The 26,088-nt window shown below is 63.5% G+C and overlaps 3 protein-coding genes across 7 annotated transcripts; all 3 read left to right on the top strand.

Annotated features, from left to right (window-relative positions):
• The first annotated feature begins 5,540 nt into the window (after positions 1-5,540).
• Positions 5,541-9,769, top strand: CLPP (caseinolytic mitochondrial matrix peptidase proteolytic subunit). Of its 2 annotated transcripts, none has more exons than XM_075917159.2 (7): positions 5,541-5,639; positions 6,233-6,334; positions 7,002-7,073; positions 7,577-7,673; positions 7,845-8,032; positions 8,577-8,682; positions 9,231-9,769. In XM_075917159.2, exons 1-7 carry the CDS (start codon positions 5,541-5,543, stop codon positions 9,407-9,409), a joined length of 843 nt encoding a protein of 280 aa, XP_075773274.2. In that variant the 3' UTR covers positions 9,410-9,769. The 2 variants fall into 2 exon arrangements, with proteins under 2 accessions (XP_075773274.2, XP_089630847.1); XM_089774721.1 differs by having other exon boundaries at positions 8,577-8,675; positions 9,231-9,412.
• Positions 9,770-11,395: 1,626 nt separating this feature from the next.
• On the top strand, positions 11,396-21,130 carry LOC102449806 (afadin- and alpha-actinin-binding protein-like). Of its 4 annotated transcripts, none has more exons than XM_075917178.2 (13): positions 11,396-11,744; positions 12,448-12,620; positions 12,937-13,128; positions 13,721-13,831; positions 14,487-14,622; positions 14,995-15,070; positions 15,919-16,069; positions 16,147-16,264; positions 16,801-16,940; positions 18,379-18,552; positions 19,455-19,572; positions 19,915-20,078; positions 20,424-21,130. In XM_075917178.2, the coding sequence occupies exons 2-13, from the start codon at positions 12,462-12,464 to the stop codon at positions 20,448-20,450; spliced, it is 1,566 nt and encodes a 521-aa protein (XP_075773293.2). In that variant the 5' UTR covers positions 11,396-11,744; positions 12,448-12,461; the 3' UTR covers positions 20,451-21,130. The 4 variants fall into 4 exon arrangements, with proteins under 4 accessions (XP_075773293.2, XP_075773296.2, XP_075773292.2 ...); XM_075917177.2 differs by having other exon boundaries at positions 11,398-11,744; positions 16,804-16,940; positions 19,910-20,078; XM_075917175.2 differs by having other exon boundaries at positions 11,399-11,744; positions 19,910-20,078.
• A 731-nt stretch (positions 21,131-21,861) lies between these two features.
• ALKBH7 (alkB homolog 7, RNA demethylase) lies at positions 21,862-25,841 on the top strand. The gene is made up of 4 exons (XM_075917182.2): positions 21,862-22,072; positions 23,515-23,688; positions 24,301-24,425; positions 25,126-25,841. Exons 1-4 carry the CDS (start codon positions 21,884-21,886, stop codon positions 25,259-25,261), a joined length of 624 nt encoding a protein of 207 aa, XP_075773297.2. The 5' UTR covers positions 21,862-21,883; the 3' UTR covers positions 25,262-25,841.
• Positions 25,842-26,088: the final 247 nt, after the last annotated feature.

Raw genomic sequence — 26,088 nt, 5'->3', positions numbered from 1 at the left:
ATGGGAACAGCCTTGGACCAGGAGGAAGGGACGGGGAAGGGAGGGTGGATCCCGGCGGGGTGCAGACCAGCAGTGCCACCTTGGGGTCCCAGAGCAGAGGGGTCACGGCGTCGCTCCACAGACAGATTGAGAAAGGAGCCCCCCTGCCGAATTTACTCACGGATAAGCCGAGGCTGTTTAACGCGGTGGGAGGGGGGGTCTCAAATCGTGCTCCCTGTAAGCTGAGTGCTTGGGCGGCCACCCAGGAGAGATTCAGGCACCACCCAGCTGATTAGGAGATGGCCCACAGAACGTGTCTCTACTGGTGGTGCACATCCACACATGCCTCGGTGCACACAACAAAATTTATCCCACACATGGGTGGAAAAAGTTAGAGGGGACAATGATTTCAAGCCCTATCGCCAAGGCGGGCTTACACGTGGGTCACTGTTGGCAAACGATGGGCCCACGTGGGCCGTGTCCAACCGGCTGGCTGGCACCAAACCTGAGATGGGTCACTAGCCCTGCTGCAGCACTGGCTTAGCCGGTGCCTTCCTGATCCCACTGTGCCGGGGCCACGGAGGAGTCCTGTTCTCCCCACTGGCCTCCAGCGGGGTGGGGCTCGGAGGGCACCCGGGGGGAGCAGCCCCGGTCGGGTCGGGGGGAATCTCCCATAATCCAAGCCATGATCCGGGGAGCTGGGAGGGGGGCCCTGCGAGCCGCATACAGCCCTGACCTGTGGGTTGCCAGCGCCGGGCCATGTAGAGCAGAGGTGGATGGGGGGCAGAAAGGGGGCAGAAAATCATCTGGACATTCATAGGGTTGGGGGGAGGCTTCTTCGGCTTCATATTGGGGGCCCTTTGGACTGAAAAAATTGCCCCTGGACAGCCACCTTCTGGACTCTACGGGGGAGCCAGCGGGCAAGTCCCACCAGGCTGCGACTCAGGCCAGTGCCCCGGTGCACCCGAGATCAGGGCCCCATCGGGCCGGGCGCTGCCCAGATCCAAGCGGCGCTCAGGGGCCCCGCTGTGCCCCGGGCACTGCCCAGACCCCGCCCGAGATCAGAGCCCCCCACGGCACCTGCCACGCCAGGGTGGGGGAAGTACGAGTCCTGCTCCCCGTGTGTGAATCCTGTTTGGGGGAGCTCGCGCGGTGCGGGGGCTGGGGCAGGGCTCGCCAGCCTGCCAGGCAGTGCCCGGGGGGGCTGGGGCCGGGAACGCTGAATGGGCCCTTTGTTTCTTCTCCTGTCGAGATAAAAAAGTTCCGGAAGAAATGGAGCGGGGAGAGTGGGATGGGAGTGATCCCTAATCAGCCTGTGAACAAACAGGCGGGGGGCGGGGGCAGGGGAGGAGGCGGGGAGCAGAATGCAGGGCCAGAGTTCGAGGTCTAACCACTAGAGCCTGCTTCCTTCCCAGCCAAGGGGAGAGAACCCAGGAGTCCGGATTCCCCACTCTAACCACTAGACCCCGCTCTCCCTTCCAGGGGGAAGCCCAAGCTGAAGCCATGGCTGCCTCATAACACTGCCCACAGTAAATGGGGAGGGAACCAGGATGGCTCGGGGCTGTTGCCAGCCCGGGGAGGGGACTGAGGATTAGTGGTTAGAGCAGGGGACAGGGAGCCTGAATGCCAGGGGTCTCTCCCCAGCTCTGAGAGGGGAGTGGTGCCTAGTGGTTGGAGCAGGGGCAGGCCGCCCAGGTGCTCTCCTCAGCTCTGGGAGGGGAGTGGGGCCTAGTGGTCGGAGCAGGGGCAGGTAGGGCAGGTGCTCTCCCCAGCTCTGGGAGGGGAGTGGGGCCTAGTGGTCGGAGCAGGGGCAGGTAGGGCAGGTGCTCTCCCCAGCTCTGGGAGGGGAGTGGGGCCTAGTGGTCGGAGCAGGGGCAGGTAGGGCAGGTGCTCTCCTCAGCTCTGGGAGGGGAGTGGGGCCTAGTGGTCGGAGCAGGGGTAGGTAGGGCAGGTGCTCTCCCCAGCTCTGGGAGGGGAGTGGGGCCTAGTGGTCGGAGCAGGGGCAGGTAGGGCAGGTGCTCTCCCCAGCTCTGGGAGGGGAGTGGGGCCTAGTGGTAGGAGCAGGGGCTGGGAGCCCGGACTCCTCAGTTCCATCTGTGCATTTTAAGGTGGGAAGGGGCTACTCTGGCTGCCACAATATCTGACCCCAGCGGCCGCCTGGGCCCCAGGTGAGGGCGGGGCCTGGGGCAACTCAGCTCAGAAACGCCCCTGGCTGGTTATGGCACCCGGCGCAGCGCTGCCCAGCTCCTGTCCCCGTGGGACCCCAGGGAGCCGCTGCTCTGGCCCTGGGCTCTGCTGCGGAGCCTGCCGGTGGGCCGACCCCACCCTGCATCCCCTGCTGAGTCAGCGCCCACAGCTGGAGCCCAGGGAGTGCCGGGAGGGAGCCGCTCCAGCTCTGTGACTCACAGGGTGACCGGGACGCGCCCGGTGGGAACCAGAGCTCAGCAGTGACCTGTGGCAACCGCAGCATCTCGCTCCGCCCGCCTGGCATTTCCCGGCCCAGGGGCCCGATCCTCAGGTGTCTGAGCGCCACGGCGCAGTTCATGGCGGGAGAGGGGAGACTTTGGTCCCATGGACACCAATGGAATCCTGGCTTCCAGGCCAACGGCGCTAACCGCTAGACCCCGCTCCCCTCCCCGAGCCGGTGACAGAACCCAGGAGTCCTGGTCTCCATGCTCTAACCTCTAGCCCCCACTCCCCAGCGCATTCTCCTGCCTGCTCTGGCACCCGGCGGAGTCCTTCACCCTGCACTGCCCCCAGCTCTGTGCCGCTTGGGCACCCTCCCACGCCAGGGTGCAGAGAATTACAGTTACATTTGGGAGCGCCCTGTCTCGGTTCCCAGCCGCCTCGGGATGGGACTGCAGGCAGGGGAGGAGACCGGCTGATAACACTTTGCCCTGCGGTTACATCTCAGAAGGACGGGGAGTCCTGGGACGGGGCCCAAAGGGCTCGGCTCCCAGGGCCCTTCCTGGGAGACTGGGGAAGCTTTTGACCCCAGCTATACAGGGGAAACTGAGGCTTTTTCACGGGCACATGGGAGGAGTGTGAAATAGAATGCCAGGGTGGAGTCCAGATCCCCTTCCCCCCAGCTGTAACCACTAGACCCCACTGCCCTCCCAGAGCCAGGAGAGAACCCAGGCGGCCAGATTCCCTACACTTCCTCTGCTCTAACTACTAGACCTCGCTACCTAGGGCAGGAGTGTGGGATACAACAGTTAAATCCCCAAACGAACCCTGGATTCAAAGCCCCACACCCCATCTTTGCTCTGTATAGAAATCCCTAAACTTTAGCTACACCCCTACAGCAGGGAAAGGCCATGGAGCTCAGAGGGAGCGGGGTCTAATGGTGAGAGTAAGGTACAAGCACTCAGGATTCCACACAGTGTGCAGCGGCGGTCAAAAAGGCAAATAGGATGCTAGGAATTATTAAGAAAGGGATAGAAAATAAGACCCAGAATATCTTACTGCCCCTGTATAAAACTATGGTACGCCCACATCTTGAATACTGTGTACAGATGTGGTCCCCTATGAAGAGAGGCTAAAGCGACTGGGACTTTTCAGTTTGGAAAAGAGGAGACTGAGGGGGGATATGATAGAGGTCTATAAACTCATGAGTGGTGTGGAGAGGGTGAATAAAGAAAAGTTCTTCACTAGTTCCCATAATATAAGGACTAGAGGACACCAAATGAAATTAATGGGTAGCAGGTTTAAAACTAATAAGCGAAAGTTTTTCTTCATCCAGCACATAGTCAACCTGTGGAACTCCTTGCCAGAGGAGGCTGTGAAGGCTAGGACGATAACAGAGTTTAAAGAGAAGCTAGATAAATTCATGGAGGTTAGGTCCATAAAAGGCTATTAGCCGGGGGTAGAAATGGTGCCCCTGGCCTCTGTTTGACAGAGGCTGGAGATGGATGGCACGAGACAAAGCGCTTCATTGTCTTCGGTCCACCCCCTCCAGGGCACTTGGTGCTGGCCACTGTCGGCAGACAGGCTACGGGGCTAGATGGGCCTTTGGTCTGCCCCAGTCTGGCCGTTCTTATGTTCTTATGACTCCCGGGTTCTAGGTAGGGCTGCGGGCTCTAGCGGGAGAACCGGGCGTGTTGTTGGGGGTTGCTAGCTGAAGCATCCCTGCAATCTAATCACTGCCAGGTTTCACCCTCTGTTATCACCGCCGGGGTGTGGGCCCTGGGTGGGGACAGGCACACGCCACCACTTAAACCCTCATCAATCCTGCTGCCCTTCCCAAATGCCAGCACCTGGCCTGCCTCACCCCGGGGAGCCCAGGCCTAGACTGTCCTCCAGCTCCCCTCCGCAGGGGGCCGGTTCTCCCCCAGCCTGGGGCACAGCCCTCCTCCAGCTCTTTGGGGTCTCTGGGTCTTTCGAGCTGGGCAGGTCACAGCCCAGTGCCTACAGGGGCTCTTGCGCCTGCAGCATCAGCCAGCACAGCCCCAAAGCTGTGGGGGCGCCGGGACTAGCGAGAGAGGCAGGATGGGGAGACTCCACCCGGGTCCCCCAACTTCTAGCTGCCTGGCTAGTCTTGGCCCCTTGCTGCCCCCGTGTGGTGTGTGCGGGGGCTGCAGGCTCTGCCGGTTCCCCCCCCCCCCCCCCCCCGTGCCATGCAGAACATGGGGTGTAAAATCAAGGTGGGCACCAGAGACCCTGAGACGAGGGACCAGCTTGGAGCAGGGCTGCCAGGCACCGGCAGGCAGCAACAGCCTCTGCCAGGGCCCCAAGGAATCATTTCTCCGGCTCACCTCCTCCAGCACGGCCAGCCCGGCCCTGGGCACGGGGTCCCCCTTTTAGAGGAGGACAGAGGGTTGGTTTGGAACTGAGAGTCAGGACGGCTGGTTCCATCCCCAGGGCTGAGAGGGGAGTGGGGTCTAATGGTTAGAGCTGGGAGGCAGGTCTCCTGGGCTGCACCCCCAGCTCTGGGAGGGGCGGGTCTGCTCAGCAGCTGTGTCCTGGTCACACAACGACCCCACAGCCAAAACATGGAGGAGTCTGGTGCCACCGGACACACTGATTTGGGCATCGGCGGTTGTGGCTGGAGGCCGCTTCGGCAGACGCCTGTCAGGCCACGCACTGCTGCCCCGACCCCCGTCCGTCCCTAAGAGCCTCCTCGTTCCTGCTGAAACAGACTCACAGCCCGGCCCCTCCGGAACGTGTCACAGCACAAAGCCAGGCCACAGTCATCCTGTGTGTGTGTGTGTGTGTGTGGAGAGGGCCCAGGAGTCCTGGCTCCCTGCCTCCAGCTCAAACCACTAGACCCCGCTGCTTCCCAGACCAAAGGGGAGAACCAGGGAGTCCTGACTACCCCCCCCCCCACTAGATCCAGCTCCTCTCCCGGAGCTGGGGAGAGAACCCAGGAGTTTTGGCCCCCTCTGCTCTAACTATTACACCCCACTGCCCTCCCAGACCAAGAGAGAGGACCCAGGAGTCCTGGCTCCTCTCCTCCCTTCACCAGGGGCCGCCCGAGAGCTGGAACTACAGCCCCCAGCAAGCACCGCGCCGCGCCATGCCTGCTGGGAGTTGTAGTCCCCAGCTGGCTGGCCTCTTATCACATGACTTTCACAGGCTCCGCCTCCGGGGAGCAGGCTCTGGGCGTCACTTCCGGGTCGCGGGGGCAGGGCTGGCACGAGGAGATGCTGCGGAGAATAGCAGTGAGGGGGGGAGCAGTGGGGTCTAGTGGTTAGAGCCGGGAGTGCGAGTCATTGGTGGGCTGGGCTGGGCTGGGGGGGTCCCTGCCGTGGGCTGTGGGGCAGGGAGGGGGAGGTGCCTGGTGGGGGGGTCCCTGCCGTGGGCTGTGGGGCAGGGAGGGGGAGGTGCCTGGTGGGGGGGGTCCCTGCCGTGGGCTGTGGGGCAGGGAGGGGGAGGTGCCTGGTGGGGGGGTCCCTGCCGTGGGCTGTGGGGCAGGGAGGGGGAGGTGCCTGGTGGGGGGGGTCCCTGCCGTGGGCTGTGGGGCAGGGAGGGGGAGGTGCCTGGTGGGGGGGTCCCTGCCGTGGGCTGTGGGGCAGGGAGGGGGAGGTGCCTGGTGGGGGGGGTCCCTGCCGTGGGCTCTGGGGCAGGGAGGGGGAGGTGCCTGGTGGGGGGGGTCCCTGCCGTGGGCTGTGGGGCAGGGAGGGGGAGGTGCCTGGTGGGGGGGTCCCTGCCGTGGGCTGTGGGGCAGTGGGGCAGGGAGGGGGGCTGGGCACAGGGAGGGGCAGGGGCGGGGGGGCAGTTCACCCTCCACTAACTCACCGGTCTCTGTCCCCAGGGTGCCCTCCGGCCCGGCTGCCAGGCAGCGACCTTGCGCCGGAGCCTCCACCGATCGCCTGTGAGCCACATCCCGCTCATCCCCATCGTGGTGGAGCAGACGGTGAGCAGGGCCGGTGCCCGACCCACAGCCCCCCCCAGCTCTGCCGGTGCCCCTCACTCCCGACCCGCAGCCCCCGCCAGCGCCCCTCACTCCCGACCCGCAGCCCCCCCCCAGCTCTGCCGGTGCCCCTCACTCCCGACCCGCAGCCCCCCCCAGCTCAGCCAGTGCCCCTCACTCCTGACCCGCAGCCCCCGCCAGCGCCCCTCACTCCCGACCCGCAGCCCCCCCCAGCTCTGCCGGTGCCCCTCACTCCCGATGCGCAGCCCCCCCCAGCTCTGCCGGTGCCCCTCACTCCCGACCCGCAGCCCCCCCCCAGCTCTGCCGGTGCCCCTCACTCCCGACCCGCAGCCCCCCCCAGCTCTGCCGGTGCCCCTCACTCCCGACCCGCAGCCCCCCCCAGCTCAGCCAGTGCCCCTCACTCCCGACCCGCAGCCCCCGCCAGCCCAGCCCTGCCCCCCTAGCTCTGCTAGTGCCCCTCACTCCTGACCCCCTGCTCACCCCGCTCTGGATGCCCCACCCACAGCCCTCTGTCCTGGGCTGAGCTGTTAACTTTGTCTAGGGCCGAACTGAGCCCCATTTCCAGAGCTCCCTCGTGCGATTCTGAATCCTGCTCCCCCCCGCCCCGTGCCAGGGCGCTGGCAGTGTTAACCCCCCGTGTGCGTTGCAGGGCCGTGGCGAGAGGGCCTATGACATTTACTCCCGGCTGCTGCGGGAGAGGATCATCTGCGTCATGGGGCCGGTGAGTGTTCGCGGCTGCTCCTGGCCCAGCCGCCCCTGAGCCCACCTGGAGAGAGAGAGCGTGGGTCCCCCTGTGTCTAACGGGCGTGGGGGCAGCCGTGGGACCTCCCACTGCCTCTGCCTGCTACTCCGATGTGCTGCTGGGCCAGATCCCCCCCCAACACACACACACTAGACCAGGGTCCTAGCACGTCCCTTCACTGGGTCCTGCTACCTTTGTACCCCACCCTCTGTGCCAATGATGGACCGGACCAATGGGCATGGGAGGAGGGGTGCCATCCCACAGAGTGGGGAGGTGTGGCTTGAGCTGGTAGAATTCCTTCCTGACCCATGCCAGCCATGCGCCCTGACGCATGAGGCTGGCTCAGCCTGATCGTTCTTTCTTTGAGCCATGGAAGTTAATGGTCGTGAAACGATTCAGTCTTGTCACAAATCCCAACCTGCCCCAGCTGCCGCCTTTGCCTCCCAGAGACCCTCATTGCCACCTCTCTCCACCCTCTGCAGATCGACGACGGGGTGGCCAGCCTGGTCATTGCCCAGCTGCTCTTCCTGCAGTCGGAGAGCAACAAGAAGCCGATCCACATGTACATCAACAGCCCCGGTGAGTGGGAGCCCAGCCAGCAAGCGCCACCCTGAGACCAGCCCGCCGTTCCCCGCAGCACCCCCTGCAGGCAGAGGCTGGGACTGGAGCAGCCGGTGCTGGGGCCCTGCTCCCTCCAACCCACCCCGCAGAGAGCCCTTGCCTGCCGTCACTCTCCGGTTCTCCCTCCAGGTGGGGCCGTGACCTCGGGGCTGGCCATCTACGACACCATGCAGTACATCCTCAACCCCATCTGCACCTGGTGCGTGGGGCAGGCGGCCAGCATGGGGTCGCTGCTCCTGGCTGCCGGCTCCCAGGGCATGAGGCACTCCCTGCCCAACTCCCGCATCATGATCCACCAGCCGTCGGGAGGGGCACGAGTGAGTCAGGGTGTTGATCTTCCTCCTGGGGCAGGGCGGGCGGCACCCAGGGAGGGGGTCTTTAGCAACAGGGGAGGAGGAGGGGGAGTTTCCACGCTGCTGGGGGCCACCAATGTTCCCTCTTAAGTTTTTCCATCCATGTGTAGAATAAATTTTATGTGCACTGCAACATGTGCGGATGTGCACCACCAGTAGAAACACAGGCTGGAGGCTGTGAGCCTCAAGTAATCAGCTGGACGGCATTGCACTCAGCTTACAGGGAACACTGGGGCTGATCATCCCTATCGTGGAGGAGGCTCAGGACTGATTGGACGAGCGGGTGGAATTCCCCTCTGCTGGCTGGGACTGGGGGAGGGGAACCTTTCACCCTAAAGTCCCCGCTCCCGAGTGGCTGGAGACCCTCCTTCCTTCCTGTCCCAAGTGGGGAGCGAGTCCGGCTCTGCTCTGTCCTTGCTGCAGCGGGACTAGTCGGTCGGTGGGGGGGCAGCGCCCCCTGCTGGGGGCTCCGGGAAGCCAGGCTGCCCCTCATGCTGGTTCCCTGCAGGGCCAAGCCACGGACATCGCAATCCAGGCTGAGGAGATTCTGACACTGAAGAAGCAAATCAACAAGCTGTACGCCAAGCACACAAAACAAGCCCTGGAGGTGATCGGTGAGCGGCCCCCGCTTTGGGGGGGCCCCACCTGCTCCCTGAAATCTCCCAGCCACCGGGTGGGGTGGGCAGAGGAGAGGGTGGCTCTCTTGGGGGATGATGGGGGAGGGGAAAACAGAGGCTTCCCAAAACATCTGCACTCCGTGGGTGAAATGGGAAGGGGTGGGGGCCCTGTCACCAGGGCCCCATATTTCTGCCAGGGGGCCTAGATCCAGCTCTGCCCCCCTCCCCCTCAACTTGTGGGGAGGTCAAAGTTCAGATCCTGAAGGCAGGGGAAACAGCTCTCGTGCTTCAGGGGATCAGCTGGTTGTGACCCCAGGGGTCAGGAAGGAACCCGGATCTGCAGGGACGCTGCAGGCCACGCCGATGGAGTTTAACGCCGGTCGCGCCAGCGGGGCTAGATCCCCCTGCCTTTAGTGTGGGAACTCCAGTGGCGGCTGCAGTGTTAAGGCTTTTACCCCCACTCCCCGGGTCAGCCACTAGAGGGCGACGTGCCCAGCGCTCACCCTGGGGCACCCCTCACCTTCCCCTCTGCTCTTCTCCTGCAGAGTCCGCCATGGAGCGGGATCGCTACATGAGCCCCATGGAAGCCCAGGAGTTCGGGATCTTGGACAAGGTGCTGGTCCAACCCCCGCACGATGGGGAGGACGAGCCGGAGCTGGTCCAGAAAGAGCCTCCCCCGCCCTCCTCCTCCTCCTCCTCCTCCTCCTCCTCGGCTGAGCCCTGAGAGCCCCTGGGCCGGGAGCCCAAGTCAGCGGCTGGTGCTTGGCCACGGTGATGGGGACCGTTCGAGCCAGGAAGGAGGAAGCTGGAAGAGACCAACCCCAGACGCAGAGCGGCGGGGGCAGCACAGCCCCGCTCTGGGGCTACCACCCCTGCTTGATGGACGGATGCAAGAGGAGTCCCCTTCCTTCCAGTGGGCACCCCCTTTGCTGCCCTGGCCAGATGGGTTGGTCCAAGGTGGGGTGTGTCTGGCAGCGGCTGATCATTTCGGTCCTTTCGGGCCATGAGAACACGCCCCCCCCCCTCCCCCGGTGTAGAGTCGTTAGCTGAATGATTGTTACGAAATTAAACTTGCCAGGCTGTTCTCACTGTGGGGGCTCTTTTCCCTTGGGGCGTCAGCAGGGGGAAACCTGAGACACAAACATTTCGCGCGTGTGTCTTTTTCAGCCTCTCCACGTTCTGGTCGCCTTGTGTGTCTCGGAGCAGCCTCTGGGCCGCTCTGACTTGAGCTCTGCTTCCCAGCCACCCGCGGGGAGCGAGACTAGCCCAGTGCTGGGTGCTTTGCCCCCCTGCGCCCCAACAGTGACGACAGGCCCGGCTCGGGAGTGGTTCTCAACAGGCCTTTGCTGACCAGCCTGTGTGTGGTTGGCGCAGGACTGTTTGTGGGAGGGTTGCAGCAGCCACCTCTGGGCTGGAGCACAGCAGCTGTTTAACAGCCCACAGCAACATCCCACGAGGGTCTGGTGTACTGTGGGAAGGCAGATGGAAGTTGCTCCGAAGGCGGGGGAGGGGTGTTGTGTGGATTTCATGGGATCTTCTGCAGGGTGGGACTCATTTTTATGTCCTGGATGTAGCCTAGTGCCATTCTAGGGACCCTCCTCCTTCCCTGCATCCCAGGCCCTGTGGACAGAGCACCTCACGCTGAGCCTGTCACCACGACCCCCCTCCAACCGCCGCCTGGGCAGCAGAAACAGCTGTGCCTGGCAGGAGGCCCAGCTCCGCTCCAGTAATAATGCTGCTGCTTTGCACACAGGAAAGGGGGGAGAATCTGTGTATCTCTGTAGCTGCATGTCCAGTCTTACAGCCACCCCTATACATCCTGTTTCCATATATGCTCCCTCACATTCCTCTCCTCTCTGCGCTCATGTATCCTGGAGAGCTGGAGCACAGCCATGGGGGGCTGCTCCTGCCCAGCCAGTGCTGCTTCTGGGGTTGGGGCCGGGGGCTTGTCTTCAGCCTCTCTTTTGTCCAGGGCCCCTGGCCAGACTGTCTATCACCCCAAGGGCCAGAGGCGGCCCCATGTCTCCTACCCCTGCCCTCAGGCCCAGGGTAGCCCAGTCTGCCTACCCCACCGTTACAGCCACAACCCCTGACCCTGCATCGCTCCTCGTCTGCAGTCCCATATTCCCCCCACATCCGCCTCCAGCCGCGCCCGTCCCTCCACGTGGGCTTACAGCCACGACAACTACAATTCCCATCATGCCTCTCGGCCTAGCCCCGCCTCCTCTGCCTCACCCTTCGCTAGCCCGGCTTCCTTCGCATCCAATGGAAAGCCAGAAGGCCGGGCGGCCTGGCCAATGGGAGAGGCGCTGGGGGGCGGGCGGTTTGAAAGGTGCTCTGGGCAGGGCGGGGCTTTGGTTTGGACTTGAGAGCAGCTGGGTGGGCTGGGCTGGATTGTGGGGGGCTGGCAATGGGGGAGTGAGGCTGGATTGTGGGGGGCTGGGTTGGATTTTAGGGGCAGCTGGGGTTGAGGTGGGAGCAGGGGGCTGGATTGTTGGGGTTGTGGGGAGCTGGGCTGGATTGGGAGGTTGGGGGAGCTGAACTGCAGGTGGGGGGGTTGGGGGGCTGGGGGCTGGGTTCTGGGGGGGGGCTGGGCTGAGCTGGGCTGCGGGCTGGGGGAGTTGGGCAGCAGGTGGGGGTTGGGGGCTGGGTTCTGGGGGGGCTGGGGAGCTGGGCAGCAGGTGGGGGTTGGGGGCTGGGCTGCAGGTTGGGGCTGGGTTGTGGGGAGCTGGGGTGGTTCAGAAGGTTGGGGGAGCCGGGCTGAGGCTGGATGGGGGGCCGCACGCGCTGGCTGTCGCTAGGTGCCGTGTCTCGGTTGCGCTGCGGTGTCTGGGGTTCGGAGCCCCTGGAGGGAGCCGCGCTGGGTTCGGAGCCCTGTGGGTAGCGGCACCAGCGCGCCCTTGGGGTCGGGGTGGGGGAGCCTGAGCCCCCATTTTCCCTGCCAATCTGGGGCGATTTTTGGAGCTTCTCCCCCCTTTCCTCTCAGTTCCCATTAGCCTGCAGTGGGGGCCCTGGAGGACTCGGGCTGCCCCCGGCCTGGGAGGCAGAGCCGTCACCAGGTAACGGAGGCTGGCTGTGGGGCGCGCTGTGGGTGGGGGCCCAGCCGGAGCAGCCCCATTAGGTCAGTTAATCACAATGGGACATGACCTGAGCTCTGAGTCAGCTGGGAACAGAACTCCCGGTGACCAGACTTGCTCCCCCGCCAGTTCCCCTGCTCTAACCACTGCACCCCCGGAAGCTCAGGCTTTCAGGCCAAACGTCTCGGTGGAGGTAAGGTCAGGGGGGCATTTCCCCACTTGGCAGAGGGTCTGTGGGCACCTGGCTCTGAGCAGGTAGGAGCAGCTGGTTCCATGCGAGCGCCAAGCCCTGGGTGGCAGTGTGGCACAGTGGTTAGAGGAAGCGCTTAGGTGTGGGGTTCCTGACGGTTCCTCTCTGCCTGGCTAGGCTTGAAGCAGCATCATTGAATGGTTACAGTGTTGAGTAGGGAGCCAGGGTTCCTGGGACTTATACCCGGCCCCTGAAGGAACCTGGGGTCTGGTGGTTAGAGCGGGGAGAGGTTGGGAGCCAGGGTTCTGTGCCTGGTCCCTGGAGGGACATGGGGTCCAATGGCTAGAGCCAGGGATGGGGCGGGGCTGAGCCAGGACTCCTGGGTCTATGCCCAGAGGTGTCCCTGACTGATGCCCCCTTGGGCCAATTGCTTCACCCCACACTCCCTGCTAGTGCCCGGGTGTCACGGTCGTGCTCTTCCCCCTCCCGCTGCAGGGACTGGGGGTTTAATGGCCACGGATATCCCGGAGCTGGGCATCCTGCCCGTGGGGGGGGCTGGCTGGACGGAGCTCGCTGGTCCCCTGGAGCTGCCAGACGGGGTGGCTGAGCTGAGCGGGACCTTCTGCTGGACCCGCAACCCCGAGCCCTTCATCTCGGCCCTCAGTGAGGCAGGTGCCGGGGGTACGGACCCCTGCGGGGGGCTGGGTCAACAGCCGGGGAGGGGGGCAGGGACTGGAGCCAAGTGGGCATGAGGAAGGGGAGGGGGTGGAGCTAATGGGGAAGGGGCATAGCTGGGGGGGGGGGCGTGCGCGCAAACTGTCTGTGACTGCCCGGGAGTGGGGGTGACTGGGTGGGGGCAGGGCTGAGGGAGTGGGTGGGGCTAATTGGAGGCAGGTTGGGGCTGGGCTAATTGCCCAGGACTTCATCAGGATCCCAGCCCTGATATGACCCCCCCCCCCGGCCCCCCCATGTCTGGCCCTGCAGGAGGTGACGGCGCTGGGGCTGGCCCCGCTCCAGGGGGAGGGGGGCTTGGACCTCCTGGCCCTGGTGAACGGCACCTCGGCCCTGCTGCAGCTCTACCGGGAGGCCTCGGCCCAGCTGGGCACCTCGGAGGCCGCGGAGCTGAGGCGGGCCGGCGAGCTCGACTACCTGCGGGGCCGGCAAAGCAAGCTCAAGGTGGGCGAGGGCTGGGGGGAGCTGGGGTTTGCACGGGGGCGGAGCACAGCGCCCATCTAGCCTGGCCCCCGGCAGCCCCCAGGAGACATGCCTGTCTCGTGCCCCTTCGCTGCCGATGGCAGATGCCAGCCAGTTCGGCCAAAGGGATCCGTTGCCCTGGGCCATTGCCCCCCAACAGCCCAGTGCAGATTTTGGTGGCAGTGGGACCCACCCGATTCCCTCCGGACCCCCTGCATTGTTGTCACTGTGTGCCCTGAGCCTTGGCCTGGGCCACCCCTCTCTTAGCCAGCATGGCCACGGGGCAGGACGCTACTCGGGCAGGCTGCTTTCCTGTGGCAGAGAGTTCCACAGGTTGACAGTGGGCAGGAGAGGAGCGTGCTGGGGTGGGGCAAAAGGGGATGGTCCTGGCTGAGCCAGTGGTGGCTTCCCCAGGGAAGGGGCCCATCCCAGACAGACCCTACCCAGCAGGGCGGGTTAGCTGCTGCTCCACATGCTGGAACTGACTTCCCTACCTCCAGGGCCCCAGCGGGCTTGGTAGCGCCTGCCTCCGGACGCTGCCCACCTGGCTTCACGGCCTCTCTCCCCACGCCAGGCGCAGGTGGAGGCCTGCGAGCGAGAGATCGCGGCCGTGCAGGGCAAGGAGCAGCAGCTGCAGAGCGAGAACAAGGAGCTGCTGGCCCTGCTGAAGCGGGAGAAGGATGAGGTGAGGGGGCCCGGGACCGGGGGGCTCTGCCAAATCCCACGGTGACTTCCCAGCCCCTGGCCGAGGGGGGCGCAGGACCCGCCGGACCGGATCGAACCCGTCTGCCGGTTCTGATGGGGGGGATAGAAACACCACAGTTAGGGGTGCTCTGCTCCCTGCCTGACGCCCCACCCTGACCCCCCGACGTGGGCCACGCTCTGTGCATTAACTGTCAGCATCCAGATCACCATCCAGTCCTGCCTGGGATCTTGCTGAGTTCTCTGCCTCAGTGGCTTCATGTGGCAGGGAGTTCCACCGGCTCATGGCACGGAACGAGCTGGGGTGCAGCTGGAAGGTGCTGGAGCCATAGGGGACAGTGGGGCTGATGCAGGTGTTGGGCCACCCCCCTCACATGCCTTGGGGAGCAACCCCCCCCTTGCTGGCTGTCCCCCCTCGCCCTCCCGCCAGCAATCCTGCCTCCCTACAGCCAGCCCACCCAGGGCCAACACCCACCCACCTGGGGCATGGCTGAAGTGCTGGCCAGCAGATGCCCGGCATAGATGATGGAGGTAGGGGTCCAGCTGACGGTCGAACCAAGCGCTGGGCAGTTCCTTGTACCCCTCCGGAAGGGAGGGGGGCTGCCCCAGTTTGATCAGTGCCTTGGGGTGCCCCGCAGGTGGTGAAGCTCCTGGCCACCCTCGCCAGCCGTGGGGCGCAGCACCGCCATGAGCTGAGGAGGAAGGAGCAGGAGCTCAGCCGGCTGAAGGAGAAGATGAGCCAGCAATTGGCGGAGAAGAGGGACCGGCGCGCAAGTGAGTGGGCAGAGCCAGAGAGAGTCGGGGTGGGTGGGGGCCACGTTCCCCCGTGGGTCTGGCTTGTGCCTCCTACATACCCGCTGCAGTTGCCATCGGCTTCAGGCTTCTCCACATGCTGTGTTCTCTCAGGCTGTTAAACAGCTGCCACGCTCCACCCCAGAGGTGGCTGCATTTCAGTGGTGGGGCCCTGGTCCCGAGGGGAGCTCTGGGGATCCTTCCTGCTGGAGGCAAAAGATTTCCGCACAAAGGAGCGGTGGCACGGTCCAGTAGCTAGCGAAGGGGACTCTAAGGAGCTCTACTGTGGAGGAATTGAGGCCTAGTGGTTAGAGTGGGGGAGGTTTCTAAGACTCCCATCCGTGCTCTTTCCAGCCCTGGAGATTCTCAATAGCCTGGGCCGGACCGACGGCAGAAGAGCAACCTGGAAAACGGGAAAGTCGCTTGGCAAGTAAGAGATGCGCTCCCCCTCCCCCGCTGGGTGTGCCTGGGGCAGGAGTGGCAGTGCCCTAGGGGGTGTGTCAGGGCTGGGTCTGAGCCCTGTGGGGGTGGGGGGAGCGGTTCCCCTCGGCGGTGCTCAGGGAGGATGATGGGTGCGTAGGTTGGGGGGTGGGTGGGAATTGGGGGGTGGGGGGCCAGTGGAGAGGAGGGGCTGGGAGGGCGGAGGAGGCTGGAGGTGACTCGTGGTAGTGCTCAGACATGCTTAGAGCGCCCCCACATTGCCCCGCCCTCCTGGCTCGCCCTCCCCACTCCCCCTCAGGCCCCAGTGGGAGCAGTGGAGGTGTCCTGGAGAGCAGGGCATGTTGGGGGGTGTTTTGGGGGCAGGGGATTTTGGAGGGGCGGGTGTCTGGGAAGGTACTGGGGGGCAGGGGATTTCGGTGCTGGGGGGGCGGGGATTGGGCCTGGGTGCCGGGTGAGGGTCCTGGGGGCACGGGGTGTTTGGGGGCTGGATGTCTGAGATGTGGCTCTGGGGTGTGTCTGGGAGGTGCTGGGGGCAAATGTCTGGGGTGGGGCCCTGGAGGTGTTGGGGTGGGAGTTTTGGGTGGGGCTTTCGGGGCAGGGTGTGTGGGATGTTGGGGATGTCAAGGGGTGGGTGGTAGCGGGGCTCTGGAGGCATTGGTGGGGGCGGAGGCTGGCAATCCTGTGGGGCGGGGCTGTGGTGCATCGCTCCCCCCGCCGGCAGGAAGGAGGAGGAGATGTTCCGCTCCCTGGGGGTGGGGGCTCTGGAGTGGGGGTGTTGGGGAGCAGGGGCGGGCGGAGCTCTGGGGGTGGCTGGTGCACCTCACCCCCGGCCGGCAGGAAGGAGGAGGAGATGTTCCGCTCCCTGCTGACGGCCCAGGAGAAGCAGCTGCAGGAGCTGACGCTGGAGAACGCGGCGCTGAAGCAGCTGCTGGCCCAGCTGTGCCAGGACATGGGGGTCCTGCTGGGTGAGGATGGCGGCGCTGCCCAGGTGAGCTCTGCTGGCCGGGGACACCGGGGGGGGCTGCTGCCTCTCCGGCCGCTCACCCGCTGTCCTGCCGCACGCAGGGGGCCCAAGGAGAGCCGGGGACCGGCCCGTCCGACGGGATGGGGGAGCAGCTGACGCCCAGCGTCCGGGAGAAATGGCGCAGCCTCAAGAGCCACGTGGAAAGTCTGGGCAATCAGGGTAGGACCGTCCCCCCGCCCTGACCTCATCCCGGGTCCCCCAGCAGCAACCTCAGCCCTGACGCGCCAGGCTGGGCGTGTTACCCCATGGCCACCTCTCCCCAGTGCGCCCCACCCCTGCCCTGGACAACTGGCCCGTGCCCTCCCCAGACGGGCCCCAGCGTGCAGCCCCCCACACTGCTGTCCCCGAATCCTGCCCTAGACCTCCCCCCACATACTTCTGTGGGGCTCCCTTCGTGACCTCTGTCCCTGCACTAGAGACCCCCAGTCCCTGCACCGAGGGAGTCCTGGCTCCCAGCCCCACTGCTGCTCTAACCACTAGAAGGGGATTCACTCCAGGGTGCCTCCCCCAGTGACCCCCATCCCCACTCTCCTCCCTGGTGGGCTGAGAAGCGGGGCTCGCCTGCCTGTTCGTTGTCCGGAGCCCACAGCCGTTTCCTGGCTCCGCTCTGGGAGCCCAGACCCCCTCCGACTCCACCCTCCCGGTCCCACCCTCTGGGGCTCAGGGACCCACGAGCCCTCGTGCCGTCCTTCCAGCAGCAGCGGCTGGCTCCCAGGGCCCCGAGGGCGAGGCCCATGCCCTCTGCGGGACGGACCATGACAAGGAGATCCTGAAGCTGAAAGCGGAGCTGGAGGAAAGCCAGCGCCTGGTGGCCTTGCAGCAGCAGTGTTTCCAGGTGAGCACCCTTGGAGCGGTCCCTGGGCTTCCCTGCAGGGTCACACGTGGCCGCATCCCGTGGGGCGCTGGGGCCCGACCCACCCACCTGCAGCTGGGCCTGAGCCTCCAGTTCTGGAGTGTGACTCTCCGAGAGGATGGGGATCCGCAGGAGAGGAGCCACAAGCGGCTGGCAGGTGCAGCCAGACCAGCTCGGACTAGAAACCAGGGGGTGATGGTTAGCAGTGCGGAGACTTGGCCGCTGGCCCAGTTTGCCAGGGCTTCACCACAAAACAGGCTGCTCCCTGGGCCAGAGAGGTGCAACTAAACCCCACCCTGTCTGCTGAAGGAAGGCTCTTCCCCCCCCCCCTCCCCGCCCCGGCCGGCAGGGCAAAGCAGCTGCCACATCCACCACGCACTTGCTGCTGCTTCCTTCCCAGAATGTTGGGAATCACTAAACAAGGGCGCGTGAATAAGACCGAGCATCTTATTGCCGCTCTATGAATCCTCAGGGCGCCCACAGCTTGAATCCTGCGCGCAGACGCGGTCGCCTCATCTCCAGAAAGATCGCTTGGCACTGGAAACGGTTCAGAAAAAGGGCAACACACAGGAGGAGGGGTTTGGAACGGCTGCCCTACGAGGAAAGATTTAAAAAACGGGGACATTTCAGCTTAGAAAAGAGGAGACTGGGAGGGGGTATGGTGGAGGGCTGTAATATCATGACCAGTGTAGGGGAAAGTGAATAAGGAAAAGTTATTTACTAGCTCCCATCCCATAAGAACTAGGCAGGAGCGGCCAGAGGCCGGCTGCAGCAGCTGGCGCCCTAGGCTGGCGGTGCAATCGGCACCCCTGCCTGCAGGGCCGTCAATGGCCGTGACGTCATCACGGGGTGCCCAGGCCAGTGGTGTCCTAGGCAGCTGCCTAGCTCGCCTAGGCTCACGGGCCGCCCCTGGAACTAGGGGTCACCAAATGAAATGAATAGGTAGCAGGTTTTAAACAAAAGGCAGTATTTCTTCACACAACACATGGTCCACCTGTGGAACTCCTCGCCAGAGGATGATGTGAAGGCCAAGAGGTTCCAAAAAGAACTAGATAAATGCATGGGGGGGGGGTAGATCCATTAACATCTATTACCAAGGATGTTTGCCAGGGGCTGGGAATGGGCGACAGGGGTAGGATCACTTGATTCCCTGTACTGTTCATTCTCTCGGGGGCACTGGCCATTGACAGGAGACAGGACAGTCTGGCCGTTCTGATGTTCCCTCCTTGTCCAAGCTCCTTGCAGCTCTTGTTCCAGCACAGACAGACTCAGTACGTGGTCTCTGTCTCCCTCCGTTGGCTGGAGCGTGTATTGCAGCAGAAACTGCTGCTTTGACCCAAAGGTGGTGGGTTCGATCCCCCCTGCTAGCCACACTTCCAGGGAATGCTGCTGCTTCAGGCCCCTGGCTTCTCTCCCCCAGGAGCAACTGATCGCAGCTGCCAACAGCGAGCTGCCAGCCAACCTGAGGGGCTCTTACTTCCTGGAGGAGCAGCAGCGGCTGCAGGAGGAGCAGGAGGCGTTCCAGCAGCAGAAGCGAGCCTTCGAGGTGGAGCGCTGCAACTTCACGGAAGCCGCCATCCGCCTGGGCCATGAGGTGGGGGGTGGGCTGCTGTCCAGCCACTGCTCTGCTTCAATGCCAGGCTACGGGGGCTCCCATGTCACCCTTCCCATGTCTTGTGTCTCTGGGTATGGCGCCCTAGCCTTTCCTTTCCTTTGCGTTGCGTGGCTGGACCCCGGCGCCCCTCCTGCGGGGCTGCAGGGTGGGAATTGCTCCCAGAACAGCATTGTCCTTGTTAGGGAACTTATCCTTTCACCCTCCCGCTTTCCTGGGCCTTCTCGCGAGCAGACAGCAGCTGCCTGAAGGCCAGAGGTGCGAACAAATTGACGTGGATTGGAGCTGGTCTCCAGCCCGCAGGGCTCCAGTCTCCTTTCCTTTCTCCCTCGGTTTTTCCTTGTATTTCCCCCTCCCTTCCTGTTTGGCCCAGTGTATATGGTCGCATTGCCCCCTGTACCTTAACCATGCCACAGAAATTGCACTAGCCCTCCCTAGCCCATTGAAACACCATTATCTCGCCGGTTGTCTGCCACCCCTGCCTTGGCTTGTACCTAGCAATGTTGAATTGCACAGGCGGCAGAGACCATCAAAGAACCAGCCAGACAACCAACGGAGGGATGGGGAGCCGGTCAGCCAGGCAGAAAGCTCTCAGCCTCAGTTCCTACGACTGGCTCGGAATGGACCTTCCTGACTGGCTTGGCTTTGCTCTTCTATCCAGGCAGAATAGCTACCCCAAAGGCCACCCCCCTTAGCCCCTGGCAGGCCCAAGGGGAATGCTTGGAGTCTGGTGCATGGGAGCACCCCGCGAAGCTGTTGGGGTCTCCCATGGGGGTTTCAATGCGTGGGGGGAGGGGATTGAAGGAGCCGTCCCATAGGCCGTCCCCTGCCCGTGTCCAGCGTCCTGGTGCCTTATTTCTCTTCTTCCCCTCTCCTCCCACTAGAGGCAGCGGTTTGAGGAGGAACGAGCCCTGTTCTTGAAGCGGCATTTCCTGGTCACGATGGCCGGGCTGGAGCCCCCAGACCTCGGGCGGAGGCTGTCGGCCCCGCTTGCTGCCCGAGGTGAGAGGAGAACCCAGCTACGGGTCCAGCCTCCCCAAGGCATGCGTGTCCCCTCGGCAGGCTCCCAAAGGAGTGGCCTGCTCATGGCCTGGGGGCAGGAACTCTGCAGCTTTAGCAGCCTCCCAGCTCCCTCCCGTGGGCAGTGAGGGGGGGACGCACCATGGGTACGGTGTGAGCCCTGCGGCTTGCCCATGACTCAGCTGATGCCCTGCAGCTCTGCTTTCCAGAATGGCCTGTGAGTGAGCCCTGTGTTTCTGCAGGCCCCTTCTCACCTGTCCAGGCTGAGCCCCATGGCGACTTCTAACCTCCCTCCCTTTTCCTTCCTCCTGTGCTGCAGAACAGGAGTTGCTCCCCAAGCAAGTGAGATGGATCCAGCCCACCTACACCCCCTATCCGAAGGCCAAAACCCCAGCGATGCTGGTCAGAAGCAGGCACCTCTCCCCCCATCCTGGCACCCCCAGCACAGCGGAGCTGTTCCGGGTGCTGAAGCTCATCCCAGATCGCGGGTACGGGGTGGCGTGGGAAGGCGGTGCTCTGAGTGGCACGAGGGCATGCACAAAAGGCTGGCTGCGAGATGCCAGCGCAAGCCAGAATTGGAACCTGTGCCATGGGGCTGGGGAAGCAGCCACCAAGGACTTTAGATGGGTGGTGGAGGTGGGGATCTGGGAGGCTGGATGTGCAGGGAAGGGATAGAGCAGGGAGTTCATTAGCAAATACACCTGCCTCTAGCATTCCGATGTTAAGAGCAGCTGCCATGTTGCCTGACGGTGTCCCCATGTGTAAGGGAAAGAAAATGGACTCTGGAGCTAGTGGATCATGATTTTGAACCTCTCGCCCTGCTCTCCCTACAGATCCACGCAGCCCAGCCTGCAGAGTAATGACCAGAAGGAAAGCCACAAAGACACAGCCTGCCAGACAGAGAGCGAGGACTTCTGGCCCATGTGTGGTGATCTTCTGGACCATTTCTTAGACAGCTCCTTCTAGTCCCTTGCTGCTTTGACCTGGAAGAACCTGATCTCTGTGCTCCTTGAGCTGAATGATGCTTGCTTTGACCTAAGGCCCCTGTTCCCCCCAGTTCCTCAACTGATGGAAGAACGAGTCAGCTGCTCCATCTTTAACCACCAGTAGTAACATTTGTGAAGGGAGGGGTGTTCTCCCCCTCACCAGAAGAGCTAATCCACCCTGATAGTCCTGCTGATTCCTCTGGTCACTCCGTGGATGAGACCCTCTCCTGCCACAAGCTGGAAATTCCCCTCAGAGGAATCCCTGCAAGCTGATTTTATCCTCACTGGAGGTCTCAGATATATTTTTACTTTAACTGTCATGGTTTTAAATACTGGGCTGTTCCATGAAAGCTGATTGAACGCTGCTTGCTCTGTGCAAACTCCCACCCAGCCCGTTTGTGCAGGTTAAAGAGCAAGTCTTGATGAGCGGGGAAGGGCTTTGCCCTCTCTGTGCTCTTATCCCCCTCTGCTGGGGTTGCTGTTGTGGGTGCTGGCAGGGGTGCGTGTTTCTTAACTGCTTTTATATGTATTGTAATAAAGAGACATTGAAATGAGTAATTTGGTCATGTAAAGGGGGGGCGATGAAGTGGTTCAAGGCCAGCTTGGCTGAGGGGGTGCAGGAGGGCCAGGCATGCTGGGCGCCCGGTGTGGAGTAGAGCGCGCTGTGCAAAGCAGGGCGGCTGGCGAGGGAAGAAGCTTTGTGCTGTGGTCACTGCTGGAGGCATCTGCCCTTGGACCCAGGGACTGACACCCTTCCCATCATGCACCGGGGCTTGTCCAGGTCCCATCATGCACCAAGCTGGTTGTCCTGTCAGGTAGTGAACTGCAGTGCAGTGAGGAGGCCTCAGGGATGCCCATGCCCCTCCTTCCCACAATGCACTGGGACAGCCAGACAGGGCCCCCCCATGGCTTTTTCCCACAATGCACTGGGGGTGCAGGGTGCCCATCTCTCTCCTTCCCACAATGCACTGGGACAGCCAGACAGGGCCCCCTTGGCTCTTTCCCACAATGCACCAGGGGGCTCATTCTACTCCTTCCCACAATGCACTGGGACAGCCAGACAGGGCCCCCTTGGCTCTTTCCCACAATGCACCAGGGGGCTCATTCTACTCCTTCCCACAATGCACTGGGACAGCCAGACAGGGCCCCCTTGGCTCTTTCCCACAATGCACCGGGGTGCAGGGTGCCCATCTCTCTCCTTCCCACAATGCACTGGGGGAAGGTCACAATGCGGCGGGCCTTCTCCTTCCCGGGCCCGGCCCACAATGCACCGCGCGCGGGCCCGGCTTTGCGCGGGCCGGCCCACAATGCACCGCGCGCTGTGCGGGGAGGCCCCGGCGCTGGTGCGGGCCTCGGGCCCGGCCGTGGCGCGGCGGCTGCGGGGCCAGGCGGGGGTGCGGCCCGGCTTCCTCAGCGGCCCCGAGGAGGCGGCGCTGGGCCGCGAGCTGGAGCCGCGCCTGGGCCGCCGCCGCTACCAGTTCGACCACTGGGACGGGGTGAGAGAGGGGGCGGGGCTTGGAGACGGAGAAGGGGCGGGGCCATGAAGGGGGCGGGGCTAGGAGCCAGAGAGGGGCGGGGCTGAGGCAGTGGGGGCGGGGCCTGAAGGGGGCGGGGCTGGGGGCGCTGTCCTAGAGATGGCATGTGGGAGGAGCTGGGGGCTTGGGCGGGGCTGAGGCAGTGGGGGCGGGGCCATGAAGGGGGCGGGGCTAAGAGCCAGAGAGGGGCGGGGCCTGCAGGGGCGGGGCTGGGGGCGCTGTCCTAGGGATGGCATGTGGGGGGAGCTGGGGGCTTGGGCGGGGCTGAGGCAGTGGGGGCGGGGCCTGAAGGGGGCGGGGCTAGGGGCTTGGGCGGGGCTGAGGCAGTGGGGGCGGGGCCTGAAGGGGGCTGGGGGCTTGGGCGGGGCTGAGGCAGTGGGGGCGGGGCCTGCAGGGGCAGGGCTGGGGGCGCTGTCCTAGGGATGGCGTGTGGGGGGAGCTGGGGGCTTGGGTGGGGCTGAGGCAGTGGGGGCGGGGCCTGCAGGGGCGGGGCTGAGGCAGTGGGGGCGGGGCCTGCAGGGGCGGGGCTGAGGCAGTGGGGGCGGGGCCTGCAGGGACGGGGCTGGGGGCGCTGTCCTAGGGATGACATGTGGGGGGAGCTGGGGGCTTGGGCGGGGCTGAGGCAGTGGGGGCGGGGCCTGCAGGGGCGGGGCTGGGGGCGCTGTCCTAGGGATGGCGTGTGGGGGGAGCTGGGGGTGTTGGGTCTGAGCCGTGGGGCCTTATCGGGGGATTCCGGCCCGCAGGGAGTTTGGGGGACTCCGTGGCTGTTGCAAGGTGGGTTCTGGATGCCCGGGCAGTGTCGTGCGCTCTGAGCAGGGTACTTTGGGGGGCTGCGGTCACTGGGGCTGCGGTGGGCTCCATAGGAATTGACCGGGGTGGGGGGGCTGAGCTGCCCTGCTGGGGGGGCTCAGCCTGGGTACTTGGAGGGTTGCCCTTGACTAGTCGAGCGCTTCTTGGGGCAGGGGGAGAAGAGGTTCTTGGTGAAGAAAGGGAAACAGGCTGGGGATGGGGTGCGAATGGGTTCTCATCTGCGGGGAGGGATATGGTCACCCGTGGGATGATTATCTAGAAGGGTAGGCACCTGGTGGGCTGTACAGGGGAGTGACTGGCCAGCATCTGGCCCCAGATGTTGAGGTTTTCTGTAGTGGGACACTGCTGGGGTGAAGGGTGGCCATTGGCTCTCTGGTCACAGGCCAGGGAGGAGCAGAGAGAATTCCCTGCCATAGGATTTGGGGGATGCTGCAGGGGGTTCACGAAAGCCAGGGGTGGGCGTCTTGGCTAAGGATGGACCCGGGGAATCATGGCCTGGAGGAGCATCCCTCTGCCAGTCGGGGGCTAGGCCTACTGGGCGCAGGACAAAGCGGAGAGGTTCCGCTCCGTTACCGTGGCCGTCTCTCATGCAGGCCATTCATGGCTTCCGGGAAACCGAGATATCCCACTGGAGTGAGGAGAGCCAGCAGATCTTGCAGCGTGTCCGGGATACGGCCTTCCCACCGGGGGTGCCGCAGCTCTCGCTTGTCCATGTCCTTGACCTGGATAAAACCGGCTACATCAAACCTCACGTAGACAGCGTCAAGGTGAAACTGCGGGACTCTCTGAGGAGGCTGGAGGGGATGGGGGTAGAATGGTTTATCCTTCTGCCAGAGCGTCTCGGGCTTTATCTTTCATCCTACACAGGATGTGGTCAAGTCCGTGCTGGAAGGCAAAACCTTTATTCTGTAGGGAGTGAGGAGGGGAGCTCTCTCGTGCGAGCTGATGCCAAGCGTGGTGCTAGGGAAGGCAGGGTGGTGATTCAACAGGGGACTCTCCCCAATCTATGCTGGCCCAGCATGATATCGCGAGGTGCTGTCTTACTTTTTTGGGGGAGGGATAAAAGCAAAGCAGGACATGGCAGTGTTGACGGCAGTGCGAGGGGGAATCCACACCACATCCTGACCTAATTCCGGTTTAGATCCAGCCGGGCATTTCCAATTTTCCTTGCTGCTTTATTTCTTCGCTCTCTGTCCTAAAACTCCCTAGTGTTGCTGTATGCTGGCAAACAGCTGCCGTGCACCACCCCAGAGGCGGTCGCATTTGGGGGCTGGGTGGGCAACCTCCATGCTGGGTTCCAAAGGGCTAGGAAGACCAGTGTGCGAGACGTGCCTGGCTGCATTACTGGCATTTATCGCTCCCTTTCTTCCCCACGTTAGTTTTGCGGTTGCACGATTGCGGGGCTGTCCCTGCTGTCCTCCAGCGTGATGCGGCTGGTCAGCGAACAGAACCCCGAGGACTGGATGGACCTGCTGCTGCCACGCCGCTCGCTGTACATCATCAGGTAACAGCGGTGACACCCCAGGCACCTCCTCTCTGCTGTCGGAGTTTTGGGAGAGGTGCCAAAGGAGGGCTTTTTGCTTCTGTGTGATGAGTTCGTTTTGGGGTGGGGGGAGGGGGGAACTTTGTTAATAATCCCTGGGTCCCGTATAGCTCTTATCAGCAGCATGGCTCAGAGGTCAGTATAATTACCCCCGTTTTACTAGGAAACTGAGGCAGGGAGCAGCGACGTGCCAGACTCGAGATCATCCAGCAGGCCGGTGGCAGAGCCAGACACAGAAGCCAGGTCTCCTGACTCCCAGTCTCTACCCACTAGGGCATGGTGCTTCCCCTAGTGGCTGCTGGGAGTGGAGACTGGGCACCCTGACTTCAGTTTCAGTGCAGAGGCCAAGGACTGAATGTGCTATGGACTCGGACTGAACTCGCCCTCAGTTGTTCTGTCGGGGCCTGGTTTTGGCCCATCCCCATAGTACCTGAGCACCTCACAATCTTTACTGTATTTCTCCTCACAACCCGCGGTGGCACAGAGCAAGGTTTCATCCCCAGTGTACTCCTGGGGGAACTGCGGCAGGGAGAGTAAGTGACTTGCCCATGGCCTCACAGGGAGTGTGTAGCAGAGCAGGGAATCGAAGTCGGCTCTCCCTTGTCCTAGGTTCTAGAGGCCAGTGGCACATGGGCTGAGGCAGAGTGCCTTTCTCCCACAGGGGCGCGGCTCGCTACGAGTTCACCCACGAGATCCTCAAAGACGAGGAGTCCTTTTTTGATGGCCAGAAGATCCCCCGAGAGAGACGGATTTCCGTCATCTGCAGGAACCTGCCTGTGCTGCCCGCGCCGACGTAGAACCAGCCCCAGGGCTCCAGACGCTAGTGGAGCCGTGGGCTTGGAAACTAGCCCCTCTCCATGCTGGAACAGAGCTGAATGCGTTCAGCTGAGCTCACTGTCACTCCTGCCTGTGGAGGTCTGTAGCCACGACTAACCAGGGGACTTCTCCCCTCAACAGGGAGCCGTGGAGTCGTCTGCGGACGTATGTGCCCCCGGCAACCAGGTACCTACAGTCTCATCCGCAGTGCAATTAACGAACGAGGTAATCTACCACGTTGACAGGGCGGGGACGTTGCTTTGATTGCACAGTGGCTGTTCAACCCAACAAGTGAAATCTAAAGTGGAAACGTCTCCCCTGCGATCTTTGTTACGGGCAGGGCTGAGCAGGGACGGACACTTCAGACAGTGTGCTGCTTCGGTTTGTTCCTAAAAGGATCTGCCGGCTCTGGCACATTTTGGTGAATTTCCCTCATGGAAAATCATGTCTTCTAACATGCAGCTGGTTTCCAAACGTTATTATTAACCCTTCGTGTTACGGGAGTGACGAGGGATGTCAAATCCTGTTTAATCGGTTAACCAATTAAAGGGGGATTCTCTAGCTTGGCTGGGCTGGAGCATCCTTCCCTCCTCCCCTGCCATGGCCAGGCTGGAGCGGCCCTCCACCACAGGCAAGGCCTGCTCCAGCCCAGCCAGAGTGGCGTCTGCCTGCACGCCCCCTCTTCTCAGCACGCTACAGACGGGCTGCTCCGAGCGTCCAGAGCAGGCCCTGTCCGCAGCGGGCCGAGCAGCGCTGGAGAGGCCCCCTCCCTGCCCATGGCAGTGGGGAGCTGCTCCAGCCCCTACCG

This window comes from Pelodiscus sinensis, chromosome 31 (genome assembly GCF_052426305.1).
Source record: "Pelodiscus sinensis isolate ZL-2025 chromosome 31, ASM5242630v1, whole genome shotgun sequence".
Classification (NCBI taxonomy): Eukaryota; Metazoa; Chordata; order Testudines; family Trionychidae; genus Pelodiscus; species Pelodiscus sinensis.
The sequence above is the reverse complement of the archived record's forward strand: the minus strand, read 5'-3'. Positions and strand labels throughout refer to the sequence as shown.

Excerpts from the sequence above, each read along its gene's own strand:
- CLPP (XM_075917159.2), top strand. The coding sequence starts at position 5,541 with ATGACTTTCACAGGCTCCGCCTCCGGGGAGCAGGCTCTGGGCGTCACT. Across the intron at positions 5,640-6,232 it reads AGATGCTGCGGAGAATAGCA|GGTGCCCTCCGGCCCGGCTG; the intron begins GTGAGGGGGGGA and ends CTCTGTCCCCAG. Across the intron at positions 6,335-7,001 it reads CCATCGTGGTGGAGCAGACG|GGCCGTGGCGAGAGGGCCTA; the intron begins GTGAGCAGGGCC and ends TGTGCGTTGCAG.
- LOC102449806 (XM_075917175.2), top strand. The coding sequence starts at position 12,462 with ATGGCCACGGATATCCCGGAGCTGGGCATCCTGCCCGTGGGGGGGGCT. Across the intron at positions 12,621-12,936 it reads TCATCTCGGCCCTCAGTGAG|GAGGTGACGGCGCTGGGGCT; the intron begins GCAGGTGCCGGG and ends CTGGCCCTGCAG. Across the intron at positions 14,623-14,994 it reads GAAGAGGGACCGGCGCGCAA|CCCTGGAGATTCTCAATAGC; the intron begins GTGAGTGGGCAG and ends TGCTCTTTCCAG.
- ALKBH7 (XM_075917182.2), top strand. The coding sequence starts at position 21,884 with ATGCACCGCGCGCTGTGCGGGGAGGCCCCGGCGCTGGTGCGGGCCTCG. Across the intron at positions 22,073-23,514 it reads AGTTCGACCACTGGGACGGG|GCCATTCATGGCTTCCGGGA; the intron begins GTGAGAGAGGGG and ends TCTCTCATGCAG. Across the intron at positions 24,426-25,125 it reads CGCTCGCTGTACATCATCAG|GGGCGCGGCTCGCTACGAGT; the intron begins GTAACAGCGGTG and ends TTTCTCCCACAG.